This window comes from Lissotriton helveticus, chromosome 4_1, assembly GCF_964261635.1.
Source record: "Lissotriton helveticus chromosome 4_1, aLisHel1.1, whole genome shotgun sequence".
Lineage (NCBI taxonomy): Eukaryota > Metazoa > Chordata > Amphibia > Caudata > Salamandridae > Lissotriton > Lissotriton helveticus.
This window is the reverse complement of record NC_136063.1, coordinates 644709094-644729947: the sequence shown is the minus strand read 5'-3', so window position 1 is coordinate 644729947 and position 20854 is coordinate 644709094. Positions and strand designations below refer to the sequence as shown.

General features: G+C 42.7%; 1 protein-coding gene across 1 annotated transcript in view; it reads right to left on the bottom strand.

Annotated features, from left to right (window-relative positions):
- Positions 1–12724: 12724 nt before the first annotated feature.
- The window catches only part of BPNT2 (3'(2'), 5'-bisphosphate nucleotidase 2), a 143487-nt gene continuing 135357 nt past the window's right edge, over positions 12725–20854 (bottom strand). The window contains exons 4-5 of the mRNA XM_078687280.1: positions 18680–18841; positions 12725–15302 (exon numbers count right to left, since the gene is read on the bottom strand). Of these exons, the coding sequence (XP_078543406.1) occupies positions 15022–15302; positions 18680–18841 (443 nt within the window). The 3' untranslated portion in view covers positions 12725–15021. The remainder of the gene's footprint in view (positions 15303–18679; positions 18842–20854) is intronic.

The window sequence follows — 20854 nt, the reverse complement described above, 5'->3', positions numbered from 1 at the left end:
GGGCACCTTCTGCTGACCCAATTGCAAGTCCTTGTGAGTATTAAGTTGCATGTCAATTTCCTTGTCGATAGTCGTTGTGGATAGCAAAACATACCAGAAAGGTCTCAGGTAAAATTAGAGACAATTATCTGAAAGTGATCATGACACCAACAACAAATATCTGTATTTTGTCAAAATCGGTAAACACCTGTATGTCAAAGTCTTTAGTTCAGTTGAGCTATAAAAAACAGTATTCCAGTGTTTCCTCAAATCGGGGTTGAGTATCGAGGAGTCTGTGGCAGTCCCAACCACCAGCTCCATATACCACTCACACAAGCTTGCAAACAAGAGAGAAATATAGATGATGATGAAATCAGCGGACGTGATGGTATTGATTTCCCCTGCTAGATCCACTGATATTGTATATGTATAGGCTGTTTTGCATCAACTCTTTTTTTTGTATTCTTTAAAATATTCACCAGTCTCAAATTAGTGGTCGCTAGGAGAAACGTTGCACATAAACTGACTGTCACTCTGTTCAAACTATGTACTTAAATATGGACTGGTGAATGACTGCTGGAAGGGTGGTTTGCGTGGACAGGGTGATGTCAAAAAGTTTTCAAAGGTATGGCGAATTTGGATGGAATATTTTGGGCATGACTGCTGTTCTGGTCAATGACATATTGAGAAAAATTAATGACATTTATTTTAAAAATATTCAAAGTTAACATCTGAATGTACCTAAATAAATGCATGTTGTGTTAGTAGATGCATTATATACTCCTCAAAAAATCCTACTTATGGTTAACAACGACTTTGTATTCTTCAGATAAACTGACAAGAGCATAACTATTTTCTACTTTCCGTTTAAAGAAATGTCCACTGTTGCAATGAAGCAAAACAACTGTATCAACCACACGTTTTGGAGTTGGGGAAGGAAGAGGAGGAAAAAGTAACAATTTATCTTTACTATAACCAAAATATAACTCGTGAGGTGGAAATCCCTACTACTTGCGCTACAGCAGAATGGCTGCAATAGTTTATTGAATGAACAATTTTGACCATCAAATATTAGACTTTTAGGAGCATGCAGGGGTTCTTGGAGACATTTATGTAGTTTCCTCTTAACCAGTGCTTAATTTGTAAAATACTAAATGCAGGTGCTCAATTTTTTTTAGGAGGCCAAACCTACTCCCCCAGCTCCTCCCACTTGCTCCAGTGGCTCCACCCACTTCGTTTATTGGCTCCACCCACCCCCATAAGACTCAACACATCAGAGCTACCGCTTCACTTCTTAAGTTCCGCAAGAAGCTGAAGCCCTGGCTCTTCACATAAGCACCTCAGGGTCCACACACCTACACAAGTGCTGGATACCCTCTTGAATGATTAGTTCACTATACACATTAATATTACAAAAAATAAATTAAAACACATAGGAAGCCTATGACAACAACTTAAATATGTACTTAAATTATAGAATGTGTGTAAATCTCAAAATGCAGCTTTAGGAAAGGCATTTGAGGACTTGAAGCAGTTTTGCAAACTAAAAGAGAATGTGTTTGCACAGCGCTGTTCAAAAGAAAGGCAGGGATGAAGGAAGGAATACATTGAATAAGGCATCAACAAATGCAGGTACGAAGGAGAGTACTGGAGTGAGGAAACATAAGCAATGGATGAAAGAAGGAGAACATAGGAAAAGAAAGTGAAAGAAAGAAATGAAGGAATAGTGCAAGAAAAGAAGTCAACGATGTGTAATGGAAGAATAGAAAGAAGAAAGGAAAGGAGGAAGAACAGCAGAGGAAGAGAGGGGTTCACCAAGGAAGGAAGGATGGGGAATTAATGAGGATGTATGGAAGCAAGAATGGAAAGAAGAAAGGAGGTATGGCTGGATGTGCAGGGGAAGAAAAAAAGATGGGACGAAGGAAAGAATGGTGCCCAAGGGAATGGATGCGAGCTTGAAAGGTACTGCATGAATCAGAGACAGATGGAATAATGACAGTGTAATATTGCAAAGATATTGAAAAACAAAAGATGAAAATAAATTTCTGTGTCCTTAACACACCATGTATGTTTGTAAAGCACATATTCACCAGAGGGGGCCTCGGCACCAAATTAAAAATGTTGCTATCCAGCTCAATGGCAATCATTTTATTGACCCCAGAAAGATGAAAGACTGACTGGAGACACCAAGATTTACATGTATGACCCTGAGATCAAACGCAGATTCCTGGAGTGGATATAAAGATAGGCACAAGAAGGAAAAGCATAAAAGGGAAAAAGAAGGAGAGGTCTGAAGGCAAGGATAGATACAAAGGTAGACAAAGAATGTGAAAAGAAGTGGGGGAAAGCAGAGATTGGGAGTGCAAGATTGGAGTGGAACATGATGAGAGTGAAAAGTGGAAAGAAGAGAAAGGGAAGAAGAGCAGAAAGTGGGGAGCGCGTGAAAGGAGAGTGGAAATGAAGGATAGAAAGGTGAAAAATGAAAATCAGTTAATGAGGGTAGGTGGCGATTAAGAGGAAACGTGGACATAGGGCAGAAAGTGAAGGAAGAATAAAGAGAAGCAAAGGAGTGAGGCGTGAATGGGGGGAGAAAATCTGATACTGAGGGATATCCCCCTTTTCTCCTGCCTCCTCTTGGGGAGCGCGTGAAAGGAGAGTGGAAATGAATGATAGAAAGGTGAAAAATGAAAATCAGTTAATGAGGGTAGGTGGCGATTAAGAGGAAACGTGGACGTAGGGCAGAAAGTGAAGGAAGAATAAAGAGAAGCAAAGGAGTGAGGCGTGAATGGGGGGAGAAAATCTGATACTGAGGGATATCCCCCCTTTTCTCCTGCCTCCTCTACAGTTCTGGTGTAACTTTCCTGGAACTCTGCGCCGACCACTAGGAGATGACTAAGGGGTCATGGAGTTATGTGCGTCTCCCTTTTTGAACAGAACCTTAAAGAAGGAGCATAGAGAGGGGGGGATATTTATACGTTCTGTTGATTTACTTACTTCTTTCCTCCAGAAATCCCTAAGGTTATAATTATCGCCAGACCAATTAGATGGGGGCAGATACCAAACCCTGCGGGATCAGAAATGGAATCGCTGTAAGCTTTCCCTTTCCGCGTTTTCCTTCGTCTGTTCCGCAAATGTTTTGAAAAGAAGGGGGGACCTGGGTTGGCTCTACCAAACTAGAGACCCTAGGCTTTCTTGTGGGACACCACCGGCACAAATTAGGCACTGGTAAGGCGGCAAGTAAATTGGAAGTGCTCTTGGGAGGAGCAGATACAAGATGGACAAGGAAAGCTATTGAATAAAAAGCAGGCAGGAGGTATTCAATTACAGATGTTTTAACTTCAAAATTATTAACCACGGACCTTGTTCTGGCAGCCTCTGTTCTCCTTAATTAAGTGTATTCTCTCCAGTGTGCCACAGTAAAACGGAAAAAGAAAGGATCTCCTATGCAATTGCTGAGTGATGGCATACATTTTTTAATCTTTATTTGCTATGGCTGATCAGATATTTCAAAAGTAGACTTTAAACCATAGGTACATCACAAAGGAAAGAGCTCATCAGAGAGCATTTGGCTTTTCATAGAATCACTGTCCCCTCATCTCTTCCCCGGAGTGGCATTTATCACACATTGCATTGTGTTGTGTCTAGGCTTGCTGATTGTGGCACAGTACGGTTAATGGGCGCGTAATGCGTGTTGATGATTATGAATGGAGACCCACAAGGTACTAATGCAGACTCTAGGAATCAGACGATGATACCAATGATTTACTCATATCTGCCTCGCATCCATAGACGGCACCATTTTAATAGCATTACTGTAATTGTATACAAGTGTACACAAATTACTTTTTAACATTTTTCCTAATGTGTAAACAAAATAAGGCATTTAACTCTGTGCTAATCATGGTCGTTTATATTCCTACCATAAACAAGCCCGTCACATTGAGGACAAACGAAAACGTATATCATTTTAAAATGTTCCCCGTTTTACAAAGAAGGCTGATCATCAGATGTTTTTAGTTCTGAGGGCGAATCAATTTTCTGGTATTAGCATTGCTTGTCTGAACTCTCTCACCTCAAACTGCACTGACCTTTTACCCAGCGCTCTCTTGCTCACAGGAAGTTTAGGGGATTCATGACTGTTTCCTCTGCCACTTGCTCTGCGTCCTGTCTTCAAACTCAACTGCTCCTTCTGTATTCTGCAAGATTCCTTCGCGCCTCATCCAGGGTCTTGGATGGGGACACCCAATCAGCTCTCAACGCTGCCTAGAGTGCCCCGGAAATCAATTTGCGGAAAGGCATGCCTGTTCCATTCACGGCAAGGCCTGTCTGTCCCTGTAGAACCTTGTAGCTGCCTCCGACCACAGCCCCCGCTCACTGCTTCTCCTTTCACAGTAGCTGACTGACTCTGCTTAAGGCTTAAGCAACAAAAGAAACTCCAACATTAAAAAGTGGGCACCTACATCACTCCTCTGGAGCATACTCATGGCTCTCAATTTTGTAGACCCGGACCTGAGAAATAAGTGCTGGTGCTTAGCACTGGAAAGCACCGGCACAAATTGAGCACCGCTCTTGACATCTGGAGTGAGATGCTCTGCAAGTAATTAAATGTTCATATGTAACAGAAAAGGTTGTATAGAGTGTGTATTATATGAATGCATAAGAGAAAGACTACGTGCTGCATATAACTTAACAAAAGATGCTTATTATGTACTGAATGTTCTTATATAAATATAATTAAAAAATAGAACAACCTTTCGCAAAGCCAGTGGTGTGGCTTTGGTGTCTAAAGGGAAATGGTGGTCAGCGTGTGAGCTCCTGAATTCAATGATTGACTGAGGCAGTAATATGCTGGCTTCATGGGTGCCGGAACAGGCCCTGTGTCACCGAGAGTTAGGAGAGGCAACCAACTGTGGTGCGAGGCCCCCAGCGGGTCTAATAAAATCATGGGCAGCATTGGGTTCCACAGCCTACGGGACTACTACACAAGATGGTAGCCGCCAGCTGCACCCAACTCCTGGAAAAGCATGAGGTTACCAGCGCTCCCAGATGCATTCTACTGGCTGTCTTTAGTGGCTGGAGGGGGGTGGCCGGCTAGATTTCCAATCCCCAAAGCAGAAGCAGGACTCCACATCCAAGAGACGCTGTTGAATGCCCCTCTTGGTTAGCCCACATTGATGCAGATAGGCAGACCTGATGCTCTTTCTGACACCACGACGGGAGGGTAGAGCTCTCTGGCCCTATTGGACATCGCACCTGTAGACCAAGAATGGTAAGACTTTGTGTGGCACAACAGCAAGAATCAACCAGTAGGTCCGGACTGGAATAATCCAGTACGCATTTGTACTTGGGATTGCCTTGGGTTGGAGCCATGTTAGACTCAGGTGGGTCACTGCATTTCAGAGGTCACAGGTGAAAACTTGGTACTTACACCTCCACTGGCTGTGCTGGGAGTATGTGGGGGCCAGACACTTTTCACAACCACATAGCTGTTCAGTAATGTGGCCCGTATGGTGGTGAGGTAGGACACCGACTGGGTGTGGGGAGCTACGAATCTGGCACGTTGGACCATGGGGATGGACTGGTGCATGCAAGTTAAATGTACTGTATAAAAAGCACATGGGTGTCCTTGAAAATTTGACATTGTATGGGGCCAATGGAGAGAATCTCAGGACATGGGCTAAGGTTGGGGGAGTGGTTGTATGGAGACACGAAGAGGTGGGAGGCCACATCAGGTTATTGTCAAGGACTGAGAGGTCATTAGTGGTTGCACTGCCCTGCCTGTTAATGATGCGTGTACTGGACAGTACACAAGCGCTGCAACAGTGCTGAAAGTCTAATGTTGGCATTGTCATCACAAATGGTGTAAACCACAATATAAACATTTTGAAAACAAAAACATAACAATGGCATAGCAAATAGGTTTCACCTATGCAAGCTAATGTCTGTGTCAGTGTTGTTAGCCATGTCATACAGTGTGGCTGAAAGTTAAAAAAGAGAAAAAAAGCACCATGACGTGGCCTCAAAGCACTTTTTTTTTAAAGTGCTGACAGGAAGGCTGGGAAGGAGGATTCTCGAAGGAAGGGAGACTTCTTAAATGGTGGGTGGGCATGTAACATATAAGGTGTAGAGGTCATACACCAGCAATAAAAAAAAAAGCTCAATGATACAGCCTGGGCCATTCAGCCATGTTGCACAGCAGCCAGGCTACACAGTGGCAAACAAGAACAGGGGTATACAAAACACCCAAGGATGGGAGGGAGGGGGAGGAAACAGCGCAGGCAATCAACAATGCAGGGTGGGGGGGGCCAAAAAGCACCGCAGAATGGGAGTGTGTCAGAGGGCAAGCAACAGTACTGGATACTGTGAGAGGGGGAAAACAACATTGCAGAGGGGGGCTATAGGCAAAAGAAGGAGACTAAATAGAAAAAAAGAGCAAAAGGGAAGAAAGAGCACAAAATATGCTGAAAAAAGAAAAATGAATCAAGAAATGAAAGGAAAAATGAATGAAGGAAAGATGAAGCAAGGAAAGAAAGGAATGAAGGGAGGAAAATGAAAGAGAAAGAAAGAACGAGATAAAAAGAACGAAAGAAAGAAGAATGAAAGAAAGAAAGAAAAAGTTAGGTTGTAAAGACAGAGCACTCTCTTAATCTTCAATTCAGAGTTGGTGTCAGCTGTTGTTCGTATTACTGCTGGTTTTCAAAAGGCTCGGTTTTCCTCAACCTTTTACGACTAGTGCAATAGCAGAAGTCCTAAAAAAAGGCCAATGCAAAAGGAATTTACAACAGCATTGACAGGAACTGATAAGGCTGGAATGCGCCCTGTGTTCACATCAAAAGTGCCATCCAATCACATTAGGCTCTAAACACAAGCAAACATTAAAGTAATTATTCAAGCAAAAACTAAAATACTGGCAGTGAAGGAAACTACCTTGTGGGTGGATGTGCTCTTTGTAAAGTTAGCCAGTGGCTTAAGTAGGCTGATCCACTGCCCCAAGCTGTATGCTGTAGTGGGCGGAAGCAAAATGTGAATGACAGGAGACCAATGAAAGATGAGAGGTGGCAGAAAGCCCCTTTAATTAAGCAGATTATGCATATCATTTTGGTAAAATAATAAGTTTGTGGCTAACACCAAACCAAAAAAATGTAGTTACGAAAGTGCAAGCAGTGGAATGAAACTGGGGAAGTTAGCAGCACTTGGGCCTCGCTCCAGGGGAGTGACAAGCATGAAGAGAAGTGAAGCCCGCACACGTTGACGAAAGAGAAGCAAGGAAATAAGAGCAATGATGAAAAAAACAAATGGTAAGCAATGGACTGGCTCTAATCCCCTTTAAGTAAACTAAATGTCTCATAAACGAAAGTCCATGCGCGACTCAGACTAAGCCTATTAAGTATTGATACGTTCATCTTTTTCAAACATTTTACTACTTTTGAAACAGTAGGCAATCTTACATTCCTCACTTTCTCTGTGCCTATGTGGTAGGTGGCACAGTCATATTAAGGATCATATTCCACATCTCGATTCAAGCATAGTGCCCCCTAGCAAATGTCTGGAATATACCCTAACCTAATTAGTCAGTCCCGTTCAGATGTTAATTATAAAAAATAAAACAAATCTCCACATATAAAATTAAGAGAGATGAGATTTCCTCTACCTAGATTCATTTAGGTACCGCATTTCCGCGCTGCGTTCTGTAAGCGCTGTGTGTGTTTTTAACCTCACTGTTTGTGGCTTATTGAGTAAATTTACTGCTGTATTTTAAATGCGCTTTGGCTGGGCTTTCCCCTTCCTCCCCCTTACCTGCATTTAATTTGTGGAACATTCACCACCGTTTGGTGGGTCCGGGTTCCGTGGGTGGTGTGGAGATCGTCGACAGGCGCCATCTTTGATTGGGACGCTGGCATTTTCGGCGGGCGCCATCTTGGAGCGTCCTTGCGCTCCTTCCTCTATTTCGCCGCCTATTTAAGGCGAGTTTAGCCAGCAGTCAGCCTGGAAAAGGTGCCGCATTTCCGCGCTGCGTTCTGTAAGCGCTGTGTGTGTTTTTAACCTCACTGTTTGTGGCTTATTGAGTAAATTTACTGCTGTATTTTAAATGCGCTTTGGCTGGGCTTTCCCCTTCCTCCCCCTTACCTGCATTTAATTTGTGGAACATTCACCACCGTTTGGTGGGTCCGGGTTCCGTGGGTGGTGTGGAGATCGTCGACAGGCGACATCTTTGATTGGGACGCTGGCATTTTCGGCGGGCGCCATCTTGGAGCGTCCTTGCGCTCCTTCCTCTATTTCGCCGCCTATTTAAGGCGAGTTTAGCCAGCAGTCAGCCTGGAAAAGGTGCCGCATTTCCGCGCTGCGTTCTGTAAGCGCTGTGTGTGTTTTTAACCTCACTGTTTGTGGCTTATTGAGTAAATTTACTGCTGTATTTTAAATGCGCTTTGGCTGGGCTTTCCCCTTCCTCCCCCTTACCTGCATTTAATTTGTGGAACATTCACCACCGTTTGGTGGGTCCGGGTTCCGTGGGTGGTGTGGAGATCGTCGACAGGCGCCATCTTTGATTGGGACGCTGGCATTTTCGGCGGGCGCCATCTTGGAGCGTCCTTGCGCTCCTTCCTCTATTTCGCCGCCTATTTAAGGCGAGTTTAGCCAGCAGTCAGCCTGGAAAAGGTGCCGCATTTCCGCGCTGCGTTCTGTAAGCGCTGTGTGTGTTTTTAACCTCACTGTTTGTGGCTTATTGAGTAAATTTACTGCTGTATTTTAAATGCGCTTTGGCTGGGCTTTCCCCTTCCTCCCCCTTACCTGCATTTAATTTGTGGAACATTCACCACCGTTTGGTGGGTCCGGGTTCCGTGGGTGGTGTGGAGATCGTCGACAGGCGCCATCTTTGATTGGGACGCTGGCATTTTCGGCGGGCGCCATCTTGGAGCGTCCTTGCGCTCCTTCCTCTATTTCGCCGCCTATTTAAGGCGAGTTTAGCCAGCAGTCAGCCTGGAAAAGGTGCCGCATTTCCGCGCTGCGTTCTGTAAGCGCTGTGTGGGTTTTTAACCTCACTGTTTGTGGCTTATTGAGTAAATTTACTGCTGTATTTTAAATGCGCTTTGGCTGGGCTTTCCCCTTCCTCCCCCTTACCTGCATTTAATTTGTGGAACATTCACCACCGTTTGGTGGGTCCGGGTTCCGTGGGTGGTGTGGAGATCGTCGACAGGCGCCATCTTTGATTGGGACGCTGGCATTTTCGGCGGGCGCCATCTTGGAGCGTCCTTGCGCTCCTTCCTCTATTTCGCCGCCTATTTAAAGTAGTTCTCTCCCGCGCAGCGGGAACGCGCAGCTAGGACGCCGTCGCTTGCCGGAGTCTTGCCAGAGTCCTGCCCGTCTGCGCCCGTCCGCGCTAAGGACGCGCGGGGCGCAGCGGGCCACTATCGCCCATCATTCTCTGGAAGGCAGGATGTTTGTGTACACCAGTGCAGCGCTCCAGGCGATTGGCCACTCCCTCCCTCGATGTGCTGTCGCACCTAAACATCCCTTGTGTGGCCCTTACCAATGTGCCTGCAAGAGATGGTCGCTTGACCAGTCCACGGGTATTCGAGCCTATGATAACTTCGCCGCCCCACTGGCTGGCATAAGGGCGCCTCGGTTGAGTGATGGTCGAGTTCAGGGTCTGCGGATATTAAATCTCAATACCAGATCTCTGGTTAAACACCATCTTTCTATTATGGACCTCATTATTGACGAGGAGCCGGATCTATTTATCATCACCGAGACCTGGCTCCAGGATACAGACACAGCCATAACTAATCTGGCTTGTCCCCCAGGTTACTCACTTTTTACATGGAACCGGCTGTCTAGAGGTGGAGGTATTGCCCTAGCTTTAAAATCTACTTTTGCGTGCTCCTGGACTGGTCTACACATTGCAGGTTGCGAAAGCGCCCTGTTTAAGATCACTATCAGTCCTCAGTTCACGCTGTCTGGGATGGTCGTGTACCGCCCTCCTGGCAGCGATGTAGCTTTCAGGGGACTTTCCCTGAGGCAGTGAGTACGCTAGCTAGTGATTGCGCTAATTTCTGCATCATTGGTGACCTCAACCTCCATTTTGACACCCAACAGTCCGCGTCCGTCAGTGGTTTCCTGGCGGATATGGAGGCCCTTCAGCTGACCCAACTTGTCACTCAACCCACGCACGTGGCAGGGCACATCTTGGACCCATTCTTCACCAACTTATCGGATGTCCAAGTTTCGGCTATTTCTCCAGTGTGTTGGACTGACCATTATTTGGTGTCCATGTGGCTACCTCTCCCCGTAACCCCTATTATTCCACCTCCAAAGTGGGTTCCGCGGCGGCATTGGAATAAGCTCAGGCTTGAGGATCTTCATCGTATCATGGCCGATGAGCCACTTGGCCCTCTGTCTGACGCTAGTCTGGGCTACGACCAATTTTGCAGCTGGATTACTAAGGCGCTTGACAGATTGGTGCCTGTTACTGTAAGTAAATCCAGCTCCAGGCAGTCGAGCCCTTGGTACGACAGTGCCCTCCGCGCTCTGAAGAGCTCGTGTAGGCGGACAGAAAGGGAGTGGCGGAAAGCGTACGATGCCGTTAAAAAAACCGCGTACTTGGCCGCTGTTAAGCTCTACCATCGAGCCATCTGTAGAGCCCGCGCGGCGTTCTACGCAACGGAATTCCGTAATAGCCATAACCCCTCGAAGACCATCTTTAAAGCCTTAAAAGACTTGATGGCTAAGAGAGCGGCTCCGCCTGTGGATGGTTCCACCTCACAGTGTGAGATTTTGGCTGCTTTCTTTTTGGAGAAAGTTAAGAACATCTATTTGTCATTTTCCAGCATGACATTACCACTTTCTCCTCGGAATGACCTCTGTAGCCGCCTGGTATTACATTCTCTCCCTATCCTCTCCTGGGATGGGTTTGTTAAGCTGGCACAACGTGTCAAGTCCGGCTCCCCGGCGGACCCACTCAGACCTGCTCTCTTCAGAGATCCGTCTTTTCAGGGGCGCACGGCAGTGTGTTCATTAATCAATCTCTCCCTGACTTCAGGCACTGTTCCTGCCAAGTGGAAGCAGGCGGTGGTTTCCCCGATCCTGAAAAAACCATCTTTGGATCCTCTAAAACCGGAAAACTATCGCCCGATCTCATTGCTTCCCTGGCCGGCCAAAGTCATGGAGGCCCATGTTAACCTAGCCTTATCTGAGCATCTGGCCCGGGCCAATGTTCTCGATCCTACGCAGAATGGGTTCCGTGCTGGGCACAGCACGGAGACCGCCCTTCTGGCAATGGTGGAACATCTGCGGAGTGTGTTGGATGCAGGTCAAACGGCAGCGCTTATTCTATTAGATCTTAGCGCTGCCTTTGACACAGTGTCCCATCGCATCCTCCTACACCGCCTTCCTCAGCGATCGTTCCTTCTGCGTTGCCACCCCTCCTTTCCAGTCCAAATTCCATCAGTTGGACCTGGGGGTCCCCCAGGGCTCCTCGCTGAGTCCCATGCTTTTCAATCTCTACGTGCGGCCGCTGGCTGATGTCGCCAGGCAGTGGGGCCTTACTATGGTCTCATATGCCGACGACACACAGCTAGCGGTCACGATCAGCGGGGATGCCGAACTGGATGCCCCCAGGTTCCGAGATGGGCTGAGAGAGGTGGCCAGCTGGATGAATAACAACTGTCTCCAGCTGAACGCAAAAAAAACCGAGGTGATGATCGTGGGAAGAGGAACGGACTGCTGGGGGGACAATTGGTGGCCTCAGGAGCTCGGGCCTGCCCCCATACCGGTGATGGAGCTCAGAAACCTGGGAGTATGGCTCGACCACACCTTATGTTTTACCACCCACACTAAGAGTGGCAGCATGCTGCTTTGGTGTTCTGCGCGGACTGAGGCCGGTGCTTAAATTTTTTGATGCCCCGACGAGACAGTTGGTCATCCAAGCGACGATCATCTCCCGGCTGGACTATGCCAGCTCGCTCCTGCTGGGAGCTAACCAAGCTGAGATCGTCCGCCTGCAGCGCGTCCAGAACGCGGCTGCGAGAGCAGTGGTGGGCCTGCCGAGGTCATGTCCCACGTCCAACACTCTGAGGTCCTTACACTGGTTACCAGTGAAAAGCCGAATCCATTTTAAGGCACTCAGCCTTGCTTTTAAAATTTTAAAAGGATCGGCACCTGAGATCCTCAATAACCTTATATCCCCCTATGTCCCGACTCGCTCCCTCAGATCCCTAGGGCAATCCCTTGCGGTTACCCCGCGTTTCAGGCTTAGCCGGATGGGCGGCCGCTCCTTCCGTGTGAGAGCTGCGGCTCTCTGGAATTCGCTTCCTTTGGAAATCCGCCTTTTAGAGGATCTTCTAGCATTTCGCAGGGCCGTGAAAACCCACTTGTTTTAATTTTCTTATGTTGACTTCTCACCTATTTTTTTCCGCGTTGTGTTATGTTCACCTTTTCCATGCGCCAGGACGCTCCTTCGCTGGAGCAGCTGTGCGCAAAATAAATGCAGCTAACATAACATAACATTTAAAAAAACAGAAAACACTGGCCCACTAGCCATGTATCATTTTTTTATCCAGGTTAGATAAGTTGACCTGCACTTCATCACCTCCCTATGTTTCTACTTTCAGATTCCAGAGACTCTGTAAAGTAGAGCGTTCTTGTGCAGATTAAATCATATCATTCCCATACTAACCTTCATGCACTGGCTCCCATTGATGATCTCATCCTGTGCCGATCTCTATACACCCATGCAATCATCAAGAAGGCCCACCTTTATTCACTTTTATTCATATTCAAATACAAAGATTACACATCTGCCAGGCCGGTCTTCTTCCTTAATGAAACTACTGCAAGTTTTCTTCTACCGAAAGGCTATGGTTATGCCTTCTCCATTCTAGTCTCTGGAACTTTTACTCCAAATGTTTTAAGACATTGAAAACACATGGCATTCCATCAGCCAAAGTCTAAATTGCTTTTCAAGCCTTGTCACTATCTACATGTCCTCTTACCGACTACATCTAAGCACTATACTGGTGGTTTAATTTGTGCTCCACAACACTTGGCCTATGAAACAAATTTTTTTGATTAACTCAACAGCAGCAGCAAAAGAGAACTTGAAAAACATTTAGAGAAACACCTTTTTTTAACATCACCTCCTTTGAAAATGAATAATTTAGCCAGACTTACTCATTCTGGGGACATCAAACCACAATTAAAACAACTTGAATTTCCTGATGTCATATGTGAGTAATAAAGGCAAAAGTGAACGCATATTCAAAGAATAGGATCAAGGAAGTGCATTAATAGCAGTACAATACGCCAGCAGGAATATCATTTGCTGTCTAAATTAAGCAGCCAAGATGCTTTTCCACATCAGGTCTACTATAGGTCTTCTTCACATGAAATCATAATGTCTTTCAAATATTAGTGTATCGGCTTAACAATAAAACAGGGAATGTTAATTACAAAATATAATAAATTCTAGTTTCATGTGATTTCATTTTCAGTTAAAGCATTAACTGCTCCTCAAAAAATACCTGCCACCTATGGGATTAACTCCAGCACATCTCCATTTGAGATAAACAAAAGCATTATCTAAAAGATGATGCTATGCACATATAGGAATGTCTTGTTTTACAAAATCAATTAATTAAAGAACCACCTTTAATGTAGTAGATTGATGTTACATTAATTCAGAAGTCACTATTTCTTTCAATATAAAAAATACAATTTACTGTACAATCGTGATGGAATCCGATAATTTTCTGAAAATTATAGGAAAAATTATGTTTTTTAAACTGCACAAAAACATTTTTAAAAGAACAAAATGTATGAAATAAAGTGATCTATGTATGAGTTCTATCCAGTAACTTCATCCAATACAAAAGTCCACAAGGCACACTGTCCTAAATAAATTAAAGACACATTCTCTATCCACCAAATTCAAGCACTCTCAAATTATAACTATCACCCGTAATTCTTAACATTTTGTTAAATGATTAGATGTCTACATGAAGATGAAACAGGCACTCTAATACCAATGTTGTGTGAGGGTAGGGGCCATGACTCAAGAAAGGAGGTGCATCAAGAATATCATCATGCCGCTCCCATCACCCAACAATGGCTATAAATTGTTTCTCCCTAAAGGTGGATTCTGCATACTGTTTAGGTCATGTGTTTTTGCCGGTGTATACGTTAGTAACAAAGGACTTCAATATAACACTAAATTTAATATCCATGCGGCAAGTGCAAACCAAACTAAACAGTCCTTTTTATCAGGGGTTCAGTTGTTTTAGTCTGTAAATTGATTGTATCATGGAATCTGCACGGCATTAGGCAGTGGTAATCAATGTTTGCATTCAGGTTTGTACAACTGATTAGATTGTGTGTATGTGTATAGAGTGTGAAAGAGGATGAGCAAGACGGAGAAAGTAAGGGTGACAATTAGTGGGATCAAATGAGAAGCTAATAAAGAGGGACAGAGCATATGGAGAAAGGACAGATGGGAGATATGCTAGAGAGATAATGATCTTCTAATGCCTTCAGGTAACAGATCAGTACAGCATATTGGAAAATATGAAGAACACATTTTAGGAGTATTGGACTAATTCTGACCAATGCCCTTTTCATGGTTAGGAACAACCTAGTGAAGCATCTGCACAGGAACACAATGTAGATTCTCGCTGCTCATCAAGTATGTCCATCATTCTTTTGTGCCTCGGCCAGACAGGGTGAATCGATCTCCCCTTAAGGAGTAGAGACAACAATGCAATGTAACAAATACAAATGACATACTGCTGAAGTACGCACATCCCAAGATCTGTATTTGTAGTTGCAACCAAACATTAAGCAAAAAAAGGATTCACCATTATTGCAGTGTATTCACTTTTTGTTTCCCACTCGCAACAAGAAGAAACCTCCTGCTGTATTAGTGTCAAAATGCTCCACTCCATCTTTATGGCGGCAAACTGTCTTCTTCAGGTGCACTGTTTACATACACCATGCCCATGATTGCTTCCAATGCTAATATGCCAAGGTTTTGCATCCATTTGCAGTTTTCTTCTTCTAATGGGCTTTCCTTTCGATATAAGGTATTTTTCCACTTAGTGTTTTAACTAGTTTGCTATGATCCACACCAATACTGGCTAAAATTCCTTCGTCATGTGCCTCAGAACCAGAGTACTGGATGTCCTTTCCTTTGAGAGTGGTCATTTGTCCACCCAGTGCTTTTAGAATGGCATTACCTGCGCATATATCCCACTTCTTTATAAATGTGTTGTGAATGTATACATCAGCTTTTTCCTGTGTGTCATCTGGAACATCCAGCAAAGACAAAACTTTATAACCTAGAAGGTGAAAAAAATATGGTTACCAAAAAAAGAACCACACATTTTGTAAGACATACCAAACAAAATAGGACATATGGTTTTATTGATTCCATCTAACACAATTTCCCCTCAATGTGTCTCATACAAAACTTGGATTCTGGAACAGCACTATTCATATTCTTATCCTTACCAGTTTCAATTTAAGGACCTCAAATTGTTATTTACCATTTCAACTGTGCAATGGCAAACTATCTTTGTGAATCTGGAAAATAAGTCAAAACATTACTTACCTGTGACATTTATTTTGCTGCTGCTTTGGAGATGTAGTCTGTTCTCTAGTGGTTTAGCTGATAACAGCCAATGTGGGAAAAACAATATGTGACATCAAGTGAGGGAAGTGAGAGTAACCAGAACCCAATTAAATCCAGGCGAACTTCCGAATCCTCTTGGATGTGATTTGATATTTAGACTACTCTGTTGAGACATCAGTCAAGATGAGTTTTTTTTTAAAAGCACCTGCATCCCCACATGGTGTTTAAATGACTCAACTTTAGGTGCAAAACAAAAGAAACCTTAAACACAAAACCGGTGCTGCAGATAAGTAACCTTCTTTTTGCATGGAGTAAAACAATAAAAAGGGGACTTAGCTTTTCTGAACCCACACTGCAATATGATGACTAAATATTAAGTCCACACATTTCAACGTTTCTTGGTCAGATCCAACTTCAGAGGAACCGGGCGTTGCTGTCTGCACCATCTGCTACACTAGTGCTTTGTGATTTCTATACAATAATGAAATCCATACACACCATATCACAAAATCGCATTTAAACTTCCTCCGTTTTGTGCAGAAATCTCTTCTTGCCTAAAAATCCAAGCCCTTGAAAAAAACTTCAGTTTGGTCATTCGGTAACTTACCCCTCAATTGTTCTCTTAACATTTTGATCTCTGCCAGTTTCAGAAGTTTAACCAAAGCTTCTATCATCAAAGTCCATTTCCTTTTAAACCTTCTTCCTTGTCTCTCGGCAGTTCAGTATTCACTTCTTCATCATTTAGAAACGTCACAATTCATAATCTCTGCAGAATCATACCCTTCCCCAAATAACTTGTCAATGAGGTGACCTCCCACCATTCGCTCATCTCACATTTGCTTATTTTTTCCAAACGCTTTTCCAAGCCACTATTTATGTCTGTACTCATTCAGCCATATGCATTAATTTAATTTATATTATCTAAAAGTAACCTTAGTAATACAGGTAGCTTAAGCAGTTTTCTTCAATTTAATAAGTGTGGCCGATTGTTAATTTTCGAGTTAAGTTTAGCCAAATTATTAAATTACATTTAATTGAAAGTTTGTGTTACAGTGAAGGTCAGGTTAGTTATTTAAATAGAATAATTGTTAAATGACATTAAAATTAAAATTGATTATTATGGTCAGCAGAAGAGAAGGTTAGGATATTTAAATTATAGTGAACATTAAATAACAGTTAACGTGTATTAAAAGCAGTCTAAAACAAGTAATTTAACTAAGATACATTATCTTTAATTACATTATTTAATGGTAAATTATAGGATTAGGATCTGCGTTAAGGTAAGGATAGGTAATTTAATTAAATTTCATTACTTGAATTTTACTGTTAAAATTCAAGAATAATACATTTTAAAACTTATTTTTAGAAATAAGTGAAAAGAATACAACTATCAGTAGGAAGAAAATAATTCGTTACCAAATGTAATTATATTTATTTAAACACAAATAAAATAACAGGTAATTGTAAGGTTAGACTAGTACTTTCTGGGTAATGGTGAAATAAATGTTAAACTTACAATGTGAATATAAGTGTCCTCAAGGTAGTGACCTACTGAAAAACTACCAACAACCTACCAAATATAACTTTGTGAAAATATAGCAATAGAACTTCAGTGTCAAGGCTGGCGGGCTAAACCATTTCTTCGCCAATGCTTATTTCTTTCCATTCTTTATCCTTCGAAAAAAATGGTACCCTCCCTGTGTTTTATCTAGGTCATCAGGTTACAGTAATTCAAAGCGAACAGCAATTTTTTTTTTACATAATTGAGAAACCTAGTTTTCTGTGAAGTGTATTAAAACTAAGAAAAAGACTGGTTCAAGTACTGTTGCATGGTATGAAGAATGCATACTGTTGTATTAAAATTATACAAGATTGTTATTTTTTATTTATTGTTTTTATTAGCAGCATATGGCTGCAACCTCAAGGAAGCAGTTTGGTATGTTTCTTGTATATATTATTGGCGTGGAATGTTTGCATAAAAAAAATAATAATAATAACCATTGCACCAGCTTGCCAAGGCCAGTCCAAATGGCTTTGTCAAAACTTGATTTTTATGTGCTTCAAAAAAAATTTCAGAACGATGCGGGCAGGCATGTCATCCAAGACTGAAAGAAGGTAGACTGGAAGCATCATTACAATGTTGTTTTGATCTATTTGTCTATTCTACACTCATTAATCATATTTGTCAACGAAAAGCCAATGAACTAAAATAATTGCTAACCTCATCACAACCCGTCACATTTTTCCCAGTGCTCAATTTTCGGAAGCTAATTGATCACAAAAATAAACTAAATGCATTAACTCAAAATGGCAGCACTACCTTATTTTACAGAGTACAATAATTCATCCACTTTAATACTAATGCATGAGCGACACTCCAAAGGTTTGAAAGCTACCTTACCTTCCAGCAGAGGAGAAAATTCTTCAAACACAATGATAATTAAATATCAATTAAGACCAATATGACTGTAGTTAGCATGAGCTCGATTTGGCACGCATCTGCCTAATAAAATAGTTGTTATAAAGCAATCATTAATCAAGGATGGGGAGTTTATACTTTCCCCCCAAGACAGCTGCTGTTGTAGTCGCAAAGCTTTTGCAGGGAGTTTCTCACACTGGAATCAACCATAAATGTAACTCGAGTGCATTTTTAGGGTGGGAAAGGTAAAAAAAAAAATCTATATTCAGCAAAAGAGGTTTCTAGGTAGGAAGAAATATCCACCCTTGTAGACAAAAAACAGAACAGTAGAGTGAAAACATATTTTTCAGTATACCAAGAAACAGGTGAATTTTTCTTGAGACAAAATGTGCCTTGTTTAGAAACTAGATATATATAAATACAGGAAAGGTTTTAGACAAGTTAACAATTTCAAATATCTAAGAGAGTGAGCTGAACGTTCGGCACTGACAAAATTCATGAGGTCATGACTTCGAATCCCTGTAAAATAGCATCCTTCATATGTTTATAAATCGAGTACCATAAATGGGATGATGGTAACATTTATAGTGCTTTGAAAGTACATTAGTATGGTATGTAGGGCTTAATCAGTCAAGCAAAAAAAGTCATAAGAAAATTTTACATACCTGCTCCACCAGCTGGAACAATAACAGTGTTGTTTCCAAATGTCTTCCGAATCACATCTTGTACTGTCCCAGTATGGGAGCGTGACACAATGATTGTTGGATTCTCTTGGTCATAGTTAGAGCGAACTTTCACGTTTGACCCACCATCAACCATTGCCCAAGCTGCAAAAACAAGGAGCACATTAATTAATTACTGGCAGGCACAGTAAGAATGGCCCATTATTAATTGGAGAGTACTGAAAAAGGGATGCTTTATTAATCAGAGCCCAATTTAATGAATTTCTGGAATGCTGCATTTCACAATTTGCATACCTCACTGCAAGTTGTGGATCAATCCAACTTGCCACTAATCCTAATCATGAAAGAGACTCTGTTCCTGAAATGCAGAATTTCTCCTTCTGTTTTACAGAATCAAATGACAAGATTGAGTCGCCCCTTGCCCAGAGGCTCGATTTGCAATCTCACTGGGCACCCACAGAGAAGGGTGCATAAGCTTGGTTCTTTCAAAGACGTCGGGTTATGCACAGCCTGTTCAAAGATCTCCAATGACGTATTACAGGCATCTGACAATTTTCTGGCAAACCTAATAAATCATTCTCTCTCTCAAAGATCGTCCCAGATAACCTCAAAATTGGACAAGTTTCTCCTCTGCTAACAACAAAAATGCGTGCAGGTAATGAAGATATGAACAACTTCCACCTTATATACCTTAATTCGGAAGTCCTAGGAAGTTAGTTCCATCGGGAAATGCTAGCAAGTGCATGTGCCTGAAATAAATACCTCCTGAATAAGGGTTTCAGGGCTTGAGGCAGGGTGGTGGATCTAACACTATCATCAAGCTTCATCTGCACTGAGAGCACACAAGCTGTATACCATGATGGCATTTTCTGGTGTAAGCTGAGTGCATGCTTTATGAGTGTGATAATCAAAGTGAACTAATTTAACCCTATACTTATCAGAGTAAAGTTTTTATTTTCAGACAGAAACAGAGACAAATCTTGCATATTGCCTCTAAGCTTACAGATCTGTGTGGTCTGAAAACAAAGCACCAACTCAGAGAAAAAGCAAGTTAAATAAATTCAATTTATGTCATAAACAAGGTGCTCGGTTCTGCACTGCACCAGAAAAGACCATCATGATACAACCGCTGGTCCCATGTCCATGTTATGCTAGTGTGATAGAATTTTCTCTGCATCATTGGCAAAAGGCTCCTTTCTGGAAAGTGCGCCTCAGCGACAGTAGCCAAATTCCATTAGAAAGAATTTTCTCTGCATCATTGGCCAAAGGCTCCTTTCTGGAGAGTGCGCCTCAGCGACAGTAGCCAAATTCCATTAGAAAAAAATAGAAAAACCCACTGCATAGCACCCCCCCCCCCCCCCCCCCAAAAAAAACAATAACAAAAAATCAGGGCCTGTGAAAGTCAGTAGACCAGAATTTTATATTGCAATGGACACATTGCTTGATGCCTGTTGCAACCAACGCACAATTAAAAAAGAGGCAATGGGTTTCTTTCTACCAAATATGGATTACCAATTGGAAGTGAGAAAGTGGTCCCAAAAAGTGGGGATAATCACAATGAAACTGATCCCATAATAGTGTTGCTCCTTGAAAGATTGAGTGTACCTGGGTAGGGTGCAAGGAACAGGTCTGTTGAACGATGCTAGTTTTAGGGTTCCTGAAAAACATTTAAAGTGACAGATTTCTCAAAGTTGGCCATGGCTACTCACAACTCTCAACCAGGGAATGAATGTCAAATGGCAGTGAAATTTAGCAGGTTTACAAAAGCAGATCTAAGACGACGAGATGAAAAATGATGCTTAAATTGCGACTGCAGAAACACAGGGCCATGAGGAGGTACAGCCTTACTGGAAAAAAGAGAGAGAGAGGGAGGGAGGGAGTGAGACATGAACAGCGCCCAGTAATAGACTGGAAGACTGTGCAGGCTCAGGAAAGGGTGAGAAATAGGTCGCTGAATGGTAATCTAAGCCCAAGATTGCCAACCAGATTTTGTATGACTTGCATACAATGAGTTAGTCATGGAAAGCTCCAGATAAAACATGGTGCACAGACAGTAGCAGAAGAATTTTGCATAAAGTTTTTTATAATAAGAAAACACGAAGAAGCAAGCATATTAAGCTGGGGAATACAGGGAAGTTTATTGAAAATAAGCCCTAT